This window comes from Miscanthus floridulus, chromosome 2 (genome assembly GCF_019320115.1).
Source record: "Miscanthus floridulus cultivar M001 chromosome 2, ASM1932011v1, whole genome shotgun sequence".
NCBI classification, from domain to species: Eukaryota; Viridiplantae; Streptophyta; class Magnoliopsida; order Poales; family Poaceae; genus Miscanthus; species Miscanthus floridulus.
Window position 1 is genome coordinate 140,025,140 of NC_089581.1, and position 15,613 is coordinate 140,040,752.

General features: G+C 48.4%; 1 protein-coding gene and 1 pseudogene across 1 annotated transcript; one reads left to right on the forward strand and one right to left on the reverse strand.

The window, feature by feature from the left end:
- Positions 1-390: 390 nt before the first annotated feature.
- LOC136537164 (putative F-box protein PP2-B12) lies at positions 391-13,087 on the forward strand. The gene is made up of 4 exons (XM_066529222.1): positions 391-790; positions 955-1,007; positions 11,930-11,993; positions 12,593-13,087. The coding sequence occupies exons 1-4, from the start codon at positions 518-520 to the stop codon at positions 13,085-13,087; spliced, it is 885 nt and encodes a 294-aa protein (XP_066385319.1). The 5' UTR covers positions 391-517.
- Positions 13,088-14,226: 1,139 nt separating this feature from the next.
- LOC136539871 (protein STRICTOSIDINE SYNTHASE-LIKE 10-like) overlaps positions 14,227-15,613 on the reverse strand; it is a 29,901-nt pseudogene continuing 28,514 nt past the window's right edge.

A 15,613-nucleotide genomic window follows, 5' to 3' on the forward strand; every position in this document is an offset into this window, starting at 1 on the left:
TTTCCATCGGCTTGGGGACAGATTACCTTTTACCTTACTACTACTGTTCATCTTCCTCCCAGCTTCTCTCAATCCCTCTGTTCCGACCTCCCTCTTCCCTGAGGTCTTATACCCTGCTACTTGAATCGAGTTATCTGTGAGTAATCCATTCGGGGTTGCTAACAGTCTGCGGTACGGTCACCGCATTTGGTCTTTGTGGCACGAGCGAACAAGCTTCGGACGGAAGGCTTTACTTTTTTCTTTTCCTTTCCTTTTTCCAAGTTTTATTCATTTATTATGCAACGTGTTTCCAGATTGTGTGCGCCTAGCAGCGCACGAGGTGCAACGGAATTCGTTTTCTAGCTCGCAAGCACAGTGACATCAACCTCATACAGTGACAGTGCCCTGAGATCGATCAGCAGGCGTATATTAGTTACACATGCTTGGTCATTTCAGTCACCACGGCACAAAGCAGCAAGCATATATACGGCCATACGGCAAAGCAGGAAGCAAATAGCCATACGGCGGCGAATCGGCGATGGCCGGAAATCGTCAGGAGGTGACCAAGGTGGGAGACCTCCCGGAGGTCTGCCTGGCGCACGCCATCGCGCTCACCTCTCCGCGTGACGCCTGCCGCTGCGCCACGGTGTCCCCGGCCTTCCGCGCCGCCGCGGACTCCGACCACGTCTGGCGCCGCTTCCTCCCGCAGGGACCGGCAGTGGCGACCAACAAGTCGACGACCAGCAAGGACGCCTACCTCCGCCTCTGCGACACCGGTGCTGTGCTCGTCGACGGCCAAGGCAACGCCATGGTAATCATCATCTCATACAAATGAAAGGCCGCACCGGCACCGCCGCTTGCAGCTTCCGTTCACTTCATTCCCATGGTTAATCGATCACAATTCACACGTGCTGAACTGGATGGATATGATGATGTCGTGTGGCGGGTTGCCCAATCGACGTTGTGCGTGTGCAGAGGATGTGGCTGGACAAGGCGAGCGGCGCCAAGTGCTACCTGCTGTCAGCGAGGCTGAATTTTTTACTTTTTGGCTTTTTTTTTTTTTTTTGAAAGTTTCTCTCAAATAGACTCCTAGCGGAAAGAATTCCAGAAATGGACCCTTGGCTCGGTGCCAGAGTGAGTGGCGCCGAGCTCGGCGCCACGGTGACTGGCGCCGAGCTCCTGGCCACGGGCAAACGGCCTGCAAGGGGCTCGGCGCCGTAGATCTTGGCGCCGAGCTCGGCGCCACTCACTCTGGCGCCGAGCTCGGCCTAAATATCTACCCGGCCTTCTTCCCCATCTCGTTGCCCTAGCCAGCCCCCGCCGCGCCCACGCCCGCCCGCGCCCGACGTCGCCCGCGCCCGCCCGTGCCCACCCCACGCCGCGCGCGCCACGCCGCGGCACCCGCCCGCGCGCGCCCGCCTCGCCGCGCGCGCCTGCCCGCGCCCGCCTCGCCGCGCGCGCCTGCCCGCGCCCGCGCCCGCGCGCCCCTACCCGCGCCGCGTGCCGTGCCCGCCGCGCCGGGCCCGTCCGAGCCGCTGCTGCTCCGGCGGCCGAGCCTGCGCCGCTGCCTCCGCTCCCTCGCCCGAGCCCGCACCGCGTCGCCGTGCCCTCGCGCTGTTGGCCGTTGGTTGGCTGTAGCGCCGAGCCGCCACGCCCTCCACCGTCGTCGTAGCCTTTGTCTCCACCGCCGGCCTCGGTCTCGCCCCGCCTTGCCGACGTCCACCGCTGTCCTCGCCTCGCCCCGCCTCCCGCGGCCGTTGAGCCGGTCTCGCAGCGCGGAGCGCCGGCCACCCCGCAACCGCCGCACGCCACCTCTGTCGTTGGCCGCCGCAGTCTCGGATATTCGCCTCGACTTACGCCCATCGTCCGTCGACCCGAAAAGGTATAAAATATGAATATGCAATGTACCTATTTAGTTGGTGTATGTTATTGACTAGTTATATTGTGATGACTTTGTTAGTGATATGGTTATATATATATATATATAGATAGAAACATAGATACATTGATAAATAGATATAGTTAGATAGCTACTTAGATATGTAGTTATATTTGTAGTTACCTACATATGATCTTACTATTTAGTGAGTACACTATAAATATATACGTAGTTATTATCATGATTACTTAGTTTGTAGTTAGAAAGTACTTGTTAGGTACTATCTATCGTATAATTTGGACTAAAGGACATGTGTTTCGTTACGTTTTTTAAATAGATGGACAACCTAGTGACCATATATTATGGAGGCACGGTTGAAAGCGATCGTTATGGATATGTTGAGTTTCTTGACATGCAAAGCGTGCCTGTGCTATTCAATGATAGGCCTTCATTTAGTGATATGGTTGCAAGGGCTCGGGAGGAGCTGCATTGCTTTGGAGATGATGACATTGCAGTTGATAGTGTACTGCACCTAGGTTGTCCTCCGAACATCTTCAGGCGAATGATCTCAATTGGTTGTGCGGATCAGTGGGACAATTATGTGAGATCGGCTATGAAGAGCCAGCTACAATGTTTGGACGTGGTTGTTCGTCGGGTGTTAGTTGATCCAATCCCTCATGGGTTTACCCCAGCAATGGATCATCCAGCACACATCGACCCTCCCATTCCGAAACCTTACCTGCATGTGCAGATTGCGCCTACGGTTCCTGATGCTCAATCTGCCCTCAATGCGTTATTTAAAGATGGTTGTCATACTCATGTTTTCGTGGCAGATCCTCCTTATGAGATCCCTTTGACATAGAATCATCCGAGTAAGTGTCTTAACCTCATGGTTTTTGGGAGCTCATCAGAATCATGGTATTTTTTTCATTCTTTCCTCATTTCTGTAATGACGTTGCAGGAGACATTCCTGAGAATATCGATGTGCCCCATGTTGCTGCGCAAGTGCACTTTTCAGATGGATTTCGTGGCTCCAATAATGTTGAAATTATGAATGATTTGGAGCCATATGAGATGGCTAGGGCTCTTGATTCTGATGATGATCATCCTGTTGGAGAGCTAATGGAGAGTGATGTTGAGATGATGAGACGTATCTTTCCCGACCGCCGTGATCCTAGAGTTCATGAGTTTAGTGATCTTGCTCATTCTGATCTGGCGTTTGCAGAAGGACGTGATGATGAGCTCCTAGAAGCTCCTGAGGCCGGTCCTAACATGGTAATTGAGGAGGGGAGGGTGTTCAATGACCTCCCTGCTTTGAAGAGGTGGTTGCAGGCTTTTGCAGTAATACGAAAGAGGCCTTACAGGGTATTGCATTCATATGTGGAGCGTCGTTACACAGTTGTGTGTGATAAGGAACGCTGCCCATGGAGGATTTGTGCAAGGAAGCAACAGGTGACCGGAAAATGGAAGATCACAAAAGTAGTTGGGCCACACAATTGTGCTGACCATGAGCTGACACTGAGGCATTGGCAGTTGACATCTACCCTAATTGCCAAGCGGTTGATGGGAATTTTGCAGGGAGAACCCAACATGAAGGTGAGAACAATTATTAGGACCGTTGAGGCGTTGTATGGAGGATATGTGATAACTTATGGTAAAGCATGGAGGGCTAAGCAGTGAGCGTGGAACATGATATATGGGGACTGGGAGGATGGGTATGAGCAGCTGCCAGTTCTTTTCAATGCAATCAAAGCGGTGAATCCAGGCATGCATTATGAGTACATCCCAAAACCTAATGCATGGAAGGATGGGAGGCAGATATTTTTCCGTGCCTTCTGGTGCTTTCCTCAGTGTGTCGAGGCCTTTAGGCATTGTCATCCTGTCTTCTCCATTGATGGTATGTTCTTGATTGGCAAATACCAGGGCACACTTCTTATAGCCATATCCTGTGATGCGAACAACAAGTTGGTTCCTTTGGCATTTGCTTTGGTTGAGAAGGAGAACAATGACAGTTGTGGATGGTTCTTGAGGCTAGTCTGGATACATATGGTTGGCCCTGGCAGGGAGGTTGGCGTCATATCTGATAGGCATCAGGGCATACTTAATGCCGTGCGAGAGCAGTTAGAGGGGTATGCACCTTTGCACCATCATTGGTGTACTCGACACCTTGCTGAGAATCTCCTACGGAAGGACAGTGTTAAGAAAAACTTTGATCTATTGCAGGAGGCTGCTCGACAGCTTGAGGACAAGTACTTTAGGAAAAAGTTGGAGCAGGTCAGAACCGCATCAAATGCAGAAGGTAGACAATGGCTCACGGGTTTGATGAGGGATTTGGAGAAATGGACGAGAGCTCATGACGATGGTGGCTGGAGGTACGAGTTTCAATGCAGCAACATGGCAGAGTCATTCAATAAATTGCTATTGGGGATACATGGTATGCCCGTGAATGCAATTGTTCAATTCACCTTCTATAAGCTTGTTGCCTGGTTCAACGATAGACACGCCCATGCATTGCAGTTGAGTAGTGATGGAGAGATATGGGCTCTGAAACCAAAGGCACACCTAGAGAAGGCAAGAGAAAGAGCTGGCACACATGAGGTTGCATGCTTTGACCATGCCACAGGGACTTATCAGGTCGAGCATAGGGGCGGTACAACATCCAATGGCGAGGTCCGAGAGTCGAGGATACATGTGGTTGTCCTCCAAGATTTCAAGTGCACTTGTGGTAAACCAAGGCAATACCACTTTGTATGTTCGCATTTGGTGGCAGCAGCTAGGCATCGCAACTATAATATCGAGAGGAGGATACCTCACGAGTTCAGTGTCAACACGCTTGTGAACACATGGAGCCCTCGCTTTGTGCCTTTCTGGGACCCTGGAGAGTGGCCTCCTTATGATGGCCCGAAGTACATTGCGGATCCAGCTTACCGTTGGAACAAGCGTGGATCAAGGCAGAGGACGAGACATAGGATGGTTATGGATCAGATACCCGAAAGAACTAGGCGTGGGAGAGGAACTCCATTTGTTACTGATCCCGAGCAGTACGAGTGCGGCAAGTGCGGTAGACTTGGCCACAACTCACGAAGTTGCCATTGGCAGATTAGTGAGGTAGGACTATTGGTTTATAGTATTATTTTATATTTTGTCGTATCATATATTTAATTATGCATGTCTCAATTTATGCTTGTATTTGTGTCAATTATGTATACATTTATAAGTTCATGTTTCATTATACATTGCAATTCTAATTCATTCACTTTTTTTGTAGGATGGAGCAATTCCACCTGCTCGACCCGACGTACGAGGAGACCCACAGAGGACGTCTCGTTGCGCTGGGGCAGGTAATAATCTATAAGTTTTATTCGTACATGTGTTCGTGAAGTAACATGTTACTATGTTATCTTCGATGCAGGACCTTCCGCACCTTCGTTCTAGGACCCATAGTGGGTTCTTGGACATTCGGTACGACGATAGGTATACTCCTTTCCTGCAAAGAGCTGGCCTAGATGTCATCTCCTTTCAGGTTCGTCGTGGGTTGCCCAAGTTCAACTCAGCGGCGATAACTGCGTTGGTAGACAGGTATTAAAGTGAATCATTATTTCCATTAATGGCCATTTGTTAATGCGATTGACTGTTTGACAAGTAATCTTCCTTGGTCTTAAATATAGGTGGCGGCCGGAGACTCACAGCTTCCACCTACCTTTCGGAGAGATGACAGTCTCACTTCAGGACTGTTAGAAGATGCTAGGCCTAAGGATTCATGGGAACCCAGTCACCGGGCAGTGCAGGTCAGAGGGATGGAGAGCACGAGTGGAGGCCTTCCTTGGGCGTGAGCTTGGCGAGCAAGGGGCTCGCACTTCTGGAGTTCCCATCTCATGGCTATATACAGAGTTCGCACAGTGCCCCGAGGAGGCAGATGAGGAGACGGTTGTGTACTACTGCCGGGCGTGGATCCTACACCTTTTTGCTTGTGTTCTCTTTCTAGACGCGACGGGTGACAATGCATCCTAGATGTGGATCCACTGCCTCAGTAACTGGGACCAGGCGGGTCAGTACAGCTGGGGCTCTGCAGTCTTGTGTTTTCTATACCGGCAGCTATGCGAGGGGTGTCGTCGGTCTACGGCGAACCCATCACTTGGTGGATGCATGTACCTGTTACAGCTGTGGATGTGGGCTCATTTTCCAGTTGGTCGTCCAGAGGTACTGGCTCATCATGAGTGGTTCCAAGGTCAGCCTCCAAGTCGCCAGCCGACGTGGGCGTACCTTTGGGACCAGGTTAGGGTTTTGCACACGAGGATAGACCGGGCGTACATTCAGTACACGAACGAGCTAGATTCGCTGATGGCGTCTAGTGTAAGTAAATTTTATTTTCCATGCACCTATTAAAAGGATTAGTATACCATCTAACATCTTATTTGAACATGATGTAGGTAGAGTGGGAGCCATATGGTGGAGAGGACGCACTACTTTTTCAGCTGAGCACCATATGTGGGGCCGACGACTACTTCTATAGGATGAGGTGTCCTCTAATCTGCTTCTATGCTATCGAGTACCACCTGCCAGATAGGGTTGCACGCCAATTTGGAGTGAGATAGCTTTGGCCTATGCCTATGTTCTCGACTAGCGTTGACTTACACAAGTAAGTGTTTTGATATTTCAAATGAGTCATGATGATGGTCCATTTATTATAATATGGTGCCACGTACGTGGATTAATGTAACGATGACATACGTGCAGGTTGGATCGTCAGAGGAACAAGAAGATTTTTGACTGGGAGAGGCACCACCAGTCCTACATTGAGGAATGAGAGGAGATGCACGACAACCTGGATGACAACAACGAGCCGCACACGAACCGTGAGTTCAGGCGGTACCAAGCTTGGTACCAGCGTTCGACAAGGTGCAGGCTCAGACTACAGTGGACCGAAACTGACTACGCCGACATCGAGTCCTCCGACGATGAGGACACGACGTACGACCGGTCCACTCGTGCAGGAAGGCAGGTGGAGGCAGGACCGATCTTGGACAGAGTGGTAAGCCAATCGACTTATTTTGTTATGTTTAGTTACATAACAATATATTAGGTGTTCTTGGACCGACGTTAGGAGTTATCTATTGTAGTTATTGCAACCTTCGTGCTGTATAACCCTTGTAATAAGTTACATTCTTGTACAAAAGAAAACAAAACTAAATATATAACCCTTGTAATACATTAGGTGTTCAGAAGTCTTAATATTGAAAACATTATTGCAGGGCAATACACTGAGAAGCTTAGTTGAAGAGATCGAGCACGTTCGGCCTAGAGTCAATGATGACTACATACTTGGCTTCCTAGATGTAAGATTACAAATATTCTTTCAAACAAATCATTAATACGTTATATTCTTTCACTTAACATTGTTTTGTACAACAGAGGCTGTCACGTCGTCTACACCGTGCGGCTGGTCGTTGTGGTTGCAGGACAAACATGACGCATGACGTGTACGATCCTTCCGCAGGAAGAGGAGCCTTGGGTTCCTCTAGTCAAGCAGCTACAGGGGACGAGGAGGAGGACGAGGAGGCCGACGACGATGATGACATGGACAAGAGGCACGATGAGCTTGGGCCCTCTCAGCTCCATGACGCTCCATCGACTTATCCTACACCGCCTCTAGGCACTAGGCGACGCCGTCCCCGTGACCCTTACACTCCAGGCACCAGCGCTCTGGGTCACAAGGGTAGGGGCAAGAGTAGGAGACAGTGAGGGACGTGGTAGATGTTACTATGAACTATTGTATTTACTTATCTTTAATTATTTGGGACCGTATGAATATTGTGGACTATTTGTACTTTGCATGACATATTATGTTAGTTGTGATATTCGTTGTGGTTGCATTATGCTTGTTGGATGAGTAAATGTTTAGAATATATATTGATGTCTCTGTTTGTAACTGTGGATGCTTCTAATACAAGACCGTATCTTGTGAATTTTTTGCGTGAATCTTTAATCATATTATACTTATACAAAGACACAAATGTAGTACACAGATTAACTATAAATTTATTACGTTTATAATCCAGGAATATTTGTACATACGCTGTGTACAAGAATCTATGCATTTCAGAGAATCTATGCTTTACAGAGAATAAATATAGACTTTTCAGATACACGGACATCATCGAATTATCACATCACTGATATAGACCTCTCAGCTGCAAGGACAACATGCAAGGAAGCACAACTAAACTCTATCTCCACCATCCATCTTATGACTGTTTGATCCAAGGGCTGAGGTAAAGCGGCACACGGATCGCTGACATGGCACATTGACAGGCCTCCATTCCTCCTCTTGACCTATAAATAACCACTCACTCCCTCTCATTCACACAAATAATAAGGAAGAAGAACACTCCTCAGCATTTGCTTTCGTTGTAGTACCAATGTCTGGAGGGTCGTCCAGAGGGAGAGGAAAGGGGAAGAAAACTACCTGGGGGTGGGAGGGTCCTCTTGGTCCCGATTTCTTTGAGGAAGCTCTTTATGAGAGGTTCCCAGTTGAGAGCAAAAGTGATTTCACCAAAGAGGCACCACTGACAGGATACGATGAAAGGAAAGAAGAGTGGCCAAAATGCATGCATGGTGAGGACTGCCTAGTGCAGATGTTCACCGAGGGAATAGATAGAGGTCGTCGTTTCTTCAAATGCCCGCGAGCATGGGTAATTTCTTTTACTATTTGTTTCTTCAATATGTTTGTCTTGTATATCACTTACACGACATACTTTTTGTAGTCTTCCTTGACAGAAGAAAACTGTGGGTTCAGTAGGTGGGTCGATCCTCGACCTATTTATCCGCATGCGGAGTACATCTACTACCTACAAGACCGTATCTTCGATCTAGAAAGGGAAGTTAGCAGCGGTTACAAGGATGACGAACAGGACGACAACAACAATGGTGCCGATTCACAGGAGGCACTCTGCAATGATCCATATTGCACCTGCCCTAACCACAAGAAAAAGGGGTCTCCCCCATCACCCCCGCCACCACCACCACCAACAACGGAAGGCTACTATGGAGAAGGTGCAACACAATTTGCTATGTGGCCACACTACTAGGATGAGTTTATGTTTTTCTTGTGGAGAATCCCAGGTTTAATTATCTAAGGCATGTTAGGTTTAATTACCGAAGGCATGGTTTAATTACCTAAGGCATGTTAGGTTTAGTCAAAGAAAACTATGTACCTAGGTTTGGTACCTGTAGTCACATACCATTTAATGTGTTTCGTGTGTTGATTTCTATAATATCGTATGTCGTTAACTGTTTTTTACAGCACGTGTTCAAATAGAAATAAGTCTATATCATTAAGCGGAATATTAAGACCATTGATAATGAAAACAACCACATAATGAAAAGTTAGATACTATGTCATATTACACAACATATTAATAGTATAACTAAGTGCCGACAGTAGACAAAGGGGCAAATGCACTTCCAAATCCTCAATCTGAAACGTACTGAGTAAGCAACTCATCATCCGAGTACCAGTCCTCTACTACAACCCTGTTGCTGCGGCTAGGCTCAACTGTGTTGCTCTCACCTGCCTGTCGCTTGTAGTAAGCGGCCTCTACTTCGTCTGCGGCCGCTACGGCCTGAGTGAAGAACGCGTCGTCATCCTCCTCTGCCTGTAAGCCTGCCTCTGCTAGGGCGATGAGCTCGCTCAGTCTGCCAGTGTCGTCGTTAGCCTCCTACGCCTGAATGCCCGCCTCTGCTAGAGAGATGAGCTCGCTCAGTCTGCCTGTGTCGTCGTCAGCCTCCTGCGCCTGTATGCCCGCCTCTGCTAAAGCAATGAGCTCACTCAGTCTGCCAGTGTCGTCCTCATCCTCGTCTCCATCATCACACAGCACAATCGATGATTGAACGGTGCGACCAGCTCGTGATCTATGGGCATCTAACTTCTCCTCATATCTTGCACGAGCCACCTATATAGCATGTTCTCCGCTGCAACCAATCTCTTGATGTATAAAATGCAATCAGTTAGCAACTCGATAATATTACATTTAAAACCAGGCAACAAAAAAAGGTTTTCAAGCACTCACTAGCACATAATGTAGCAACATGCTCATCCAAGACCTGCATCTGTACTCTTGTCTCCTCCCTTGCCTCATTCCTTGCCCTCTCCTCCTCTAACGCCGTTCGCCTCTCCAATCCCTATTTGTTAAGCCCAACATCGATCGGGTTACAAATACCGCGCTGTCTAGCAAACTCACACATCTTTTCTTTATGATGTTTAACGAATAGGTTGACGTAGTCAGGTCCATATCCCCTCTTCCGTGCAATTACTTGCCTCTTCTTCAGTTCATCCAAGAACTTAGCTTGATCATCATAACATTCCCAACTGCATTTCCTAGTACTCTGTTCAAAACAAATATTATATCATATATGTTTTAGGAAAACAAACAAAATACGATTTCATGTTTACTAGAATTATAACAAACCTCATCATACTCAATCATATGGCCGTAATAATGACCTATTCCAAGCTCCGAAGGGACTAGGCCATAGTTGGATTTTACACCACATTCGCACACGACAGGAGATGCTTTGTAGATTACACGTTCTTTCTTCTTTTCCTTAACCCTCCGCGGTTCTTCCGGCCATTGGTTCTTAGGACCATACAATCACTCCTTGAAACGACACTTCGCCATTGAATACACCTAAATAATGAGACATTAGTACATAAACACATATAGCTCAAGATTTTAACACATACACTTTGCACTTACTTCATGCTTGTTTGGACACACAAACTCCAATGTATTCTCAGGGTTTATCACAGCTCGATCTCCACAATCGCACAGAGGAGATTCCTCGAGTCGTCTAACGGCGGCTAGGTGCTTCTCCTTAGCCGTCATTGCCGGAGGGTTAGGGGGGGGTGGAACCCACCGCTTGAAGTGCTCACGTGGATGTCTCCCTCTAAACCAATCGCCGAAAAAGAGGTACCTAGGATCAAACTTTTCTGCACCATTGATCCACTGAAAGAAAAAGCACCTCTCATGGTCCTACACAACGAGATTCCAATAATATATTAGTACCATACTTAAACAAATAAAGAAAAAGGATAGTACAAATAATTTCTTACATTAAACCGATTACATGTGTAGAAGCAACGCGGCTGTGTCCGGATGTTTCGATTGAAAAACATGGGCCGGGAAACCACAATCACAGTTAGGGACAGGAAGGTCAGGGGGAACAGGGGCATCTTTGCTAGACGCGTCGGGGTATAATTCGCGAGGACGACCCCGTTTTCGCCAAAACTCCTCCCGAAACATTTCTTGCATCTAACAAATAGGATGTAATTTAGCAAACATAAATAAAAATATCACAACAAAATATCAATGAGAACCATAACTACAATACAATCAATTTCGTTATAAGAACCAAAAGCAGTTAACATTATACCCTAAACCTAGGGTTTCTCATTTCATCCACAACAATAAACCCATAACATAACTACATGCGGCTTGGTTTGCTAGCATTTTTCACGCCTTGAAATGAACCTACGGTTGTATAATATATATATTGAGGGATACAATGAAACCCTAAGTGATGACGATTCTTAGGTTTAAAAATCCGACTAATATGTACCGAATCTATACGAGAAAAACAAGGAGGTGAGCGAGTATACCTTGCTCTCGAAGATCTACGGATCAAATCAAGGTTTTCAAGGTCCAATATGTCGATTCATGAGGTAGGATGAAGTGGCGAGAAAAAAACCCGAGGAGAAAGAAGAAGAAGAACGCTCAGGGAAGAAGGCTGGGCGGGGGTTAAATGCAGGTAGCTCGGCGCCAGAGTGAGTGGCGCCGAGCTCGGCGCCAAGATCTACGGCGCCGAGCTCGGCGCCATCCACTCTGGCGCCGAGCACCTTGCAGGCCGTTTGCCCGTGGCCCGGAGCTCGGCGCCAGTCACCGTGGCGCCGAGCTCGGCGCCACTCACTCTGGCGCCGAGCCAAGGGTCCATTTCTGAAATTCTTTCTGCCAGGGGTCTATTTGAGAGAAACTTTCGAAAAAAAGCCAAAAAGTAAAAAATTCGGTCAGCGAGGGCACTGAGCCTGCCATGGGACGACGGCGAGTTCAGCTGGACATGGACGCCACCCGCTCTCCAGGTTCTTCCTTCCTTCTCACCAGTCAGGAGCATCCCTCGCTTGATCTCCTCCCTATATATGTCTAGCCAAATTCAATTCAGACTCTGTTGCATGTTTCATGTTTCTTTGGGAGGATCTATAAGGAACACAGGCATAAAACCAAACCAAAATCATCTCTAGAAATTATCCTCTGCAGGGGCGAGTCCCCTCCTCCATCGACTGCCATGAGGTCATTGTACGGCAGGTACACGCGTAGTGCTGATGTGGCTACGTCGCCTAACAATGTAGAAATTACTGAAACCGTGTAGAAATTACGGGCAACGCCGGGCAAACGCAACTACCGCGCTACAATAACACAAGTGGTAGACACGCACGGCACGGGTCTGCACAGGTCAACTTCCAGGATGGACGGTTACTAGTTTGTAGTCTTGCACTAAGCTCTCGATAGTCCCGTACACCTGAGCTGCTGGTTAAATTTCAAGATGCTGTTGGTAAAAACAATTCAATATGTACAAATTTTCTCCTCGTGTTCGCTCGACGATGTTGACATCAGTGTCGTCTCCTCTTTGCATCTGCTATCAGACCAAAAAAAAATTATAATATCGTTTCTTTAATTTTTCAGGTTCCGGGACGTGGCCGAGCTGGTCGAGTGCACATCGTTGGACATCTACGGCCGGCTCCCGGTCGCCGAGCTGACGCTGGCAACCTCCTACGCCGCGTACCTGGTCTACGGCCTGGCGGACGGGCACCGCGGCCTGAGCTTCCCGGACCAGGAGACGACGGTGGCGCTGGCCTCCGGCTCCGGCCGCGTGGGGGCGGGGGCGGCGCGGCGCCACGCCGTGTGCCTCCATCCCGACGAGGCCGAGGCGCGCAAGTTCAGGGCCGTCTCCCGCGGCACCGGCGCCGAGGAGACGAGGCCGCCGAGGCTGCGGGAGGACGGGTGGTCGGAGATGGAGATGGGGCGGCTGCGCACGCCCGGCGACGACGGCGAGCAGGAGACCGCGGTCGCGGGCGAGGAGGAGGTGGTGGTGAGCTTCGAGGTGGGGTGGTACCCGAAGCGCGGGCTCATTGTCGAAGGCGTCGAGTTTAGGCCCGTCTACTTATTTGGGCCTTAACGTGCCCTTCGTATACGCGTAGCCGCCTTCCGCGGTTGTAGTTTGGCACCTGTGCTGTGACACTGATTGCTCTGCACTTTCTGTTTGGCAGCTGCTTTTCGGCAAATTTTCGTCATGTCTCGAGTTCGTATTTCTAATTTTCAGCGCCATTTTTAAGATGTACATTTTGCAAAATCAGATATTTTTAGAACAATTCTAGTGTTATCTCTATACTTTCCTTCAAATCAGTGAGATAAGACTAACTAGCCAAAAGACGACATTGACAAACTGAAAATAGTATACTACTAGAAGCTTTTTTTCTCTCTCTCAGAACTATTATTGCATTAAGAGAGTATTACTTAGAAACCATTTACAACAAAGTAGAGCCAAAAATGTTCCAGACTAATTAGTTGCATCTCCAAATTAGTTTAGTTAGCCGGCCCTAGTCGTCCAAAACAGTTTGACAGAAAATATACATATTTCATCTCGTTTTTTTTTCAACAATAACACAGTATATCATGGACTAACGACCGATCTCCAACAACTACAACCTTTTGTTGAAACTTTATTAAAAATAGTTTGTGTGGTTGTTGGTAAGATTGCATATTCAGGTGTATTTCTTGGTAACATCGATGAAAAATTTATTTATAGTAGAGCAACAATAGCGAAAGAGTTGCTACGAACAAGGTCTACAAGCAATCCACAATTATGCATGACACACCGCAGATATAATATTTGGATTATGTTAATATTGTCCTCTATGGTCTATGCTATGGATTAACTTGGACATAATACAAAAGCAAATAAACCCAGATAACACATGAAATTCCCGCTTATATTATTATTATTATTATTATTATTATTATTATTATTATATATATTATTATTTATATATATATATATATATATATATATATATATATATATATATATATATATATATATATATATATATATACTCTAAAATTTTAAACAAGTTTGTACATAAGATAGAGGCATACCCTCCGCTTCAAATATAACAATAATGATGACGTTTACTTAAATGGAGTGCAGTCTAACTAAAGCTAGTAGTACCTTCTAATCTTAATACTGGGTATTCCTTTCAAAAAAAAACTAGGGTGCATTATTGCCCCTACAATCTAATTTAGCGGTGTAGTAATCTAAACTAGGCCCCCGTACTCCAATTCTACCGATCCTAACCACAACTGTCCATCCTTCTCGGCAACGTCGCTCAGGGTCACACCCTTGGCCGCCGTCAGCTCCTCCACCGCCATGCCGTCTACACCGAGACAGACGCCAACTAGATGCTTTGCTGGAGGCGCCGTCATGTCGAGACACGCCTTCTCCTGGTTCAGCGGCACCCAGTAGCTGCCCCTGGCGTCGCGCCTTACGTTGTCGGGGTAGCCAGGCAGGTCTGCGAGGAGCTCATACTGGCCGGCCTTGGGGCCCTTGAGCCAGTACCTGAACGCATGGCACGGCACAGTGTGCGCCACCACCACATGCGTCCTGTCGCTGCTGACCGCCACGCCGTTGGGGTACGGCAGGTCGGCCTTGAGCACGGTGACCTGCTTCGTCTGCGCATCGTACTTGAGCAGCCACCCAGTCGCGTCGGCGTTCATCATGATCTCGGTGCTGAACCTGCGCGGGTAGGTGGCGCTGTTGTCGGTGAAGTACACGTCACCGGTGGTCTGGTCGACGTCGAGCCTGTTAACGAAGTGGAACGGTGCACCGTCCACCTGGGTCGCCAGCACCTGGGCCTCGCCGCCGCTGGGCCCGACCTTCATGAGCCCCATGTACGCGTCGGCGATGTAGAGATCGTCGGTCATGGCGTAGAACTGTAGCCCAAGCGGGCGGCCACACATGCTCTCCGTCTGCTCCGGCGGCACCATGGACGCCGTGCACAGCGGGATCTTCTGGTAGTTTGCGCTGTGGGCGAACGTGGTCCAGCCGAGGTGGCTGCCACCCTGATAGAAAATAGGACCTCTAGATCGGAGATCAGAGGATAAATTTGACTTAGATGGGAGACTTGGTGATGTACCTCGTCATACGCAGTCACGGCCACGGCGCCACCGCGACATGGCCACCGGAGTCGTAGTAGGGGAAGCTGTGCAGGCGGGTACTGTGGCTGTGGCGAAGGCGATGACGCTTTCCATCGCTCATAGCGCCCCTCTCGATCGGTCTAGGGTTAGGAACTTCGGGGTGGGGCTGGCGGCTACCCGTGACCTCATGTCTTGTGCCCCAGCCCCCACCGTCCTTTTATGGCGCTGCAAGACAGGGGCCCATCAGCTAGGAGAATCGGCTGAGCGCCCCCGATTAAGGTGTGGATCAAGGGGCCAATTGACCGTTGGGCCAACTGGTGGAGATCATCCTAACATTCTCCTCCTTGATCTCACCTTATTACTTAAACCCAACTTACTTTATCTTTTTTCCATTCCATCAGAGATCAGTGCATCGAGCGTGCCACATCATCATGGTCAGTTGCCACTAGATTAAACAGCTACAATGCACCTCTCTGTTTTGAAATAGATTCTCAACTAGGCCCCCAGT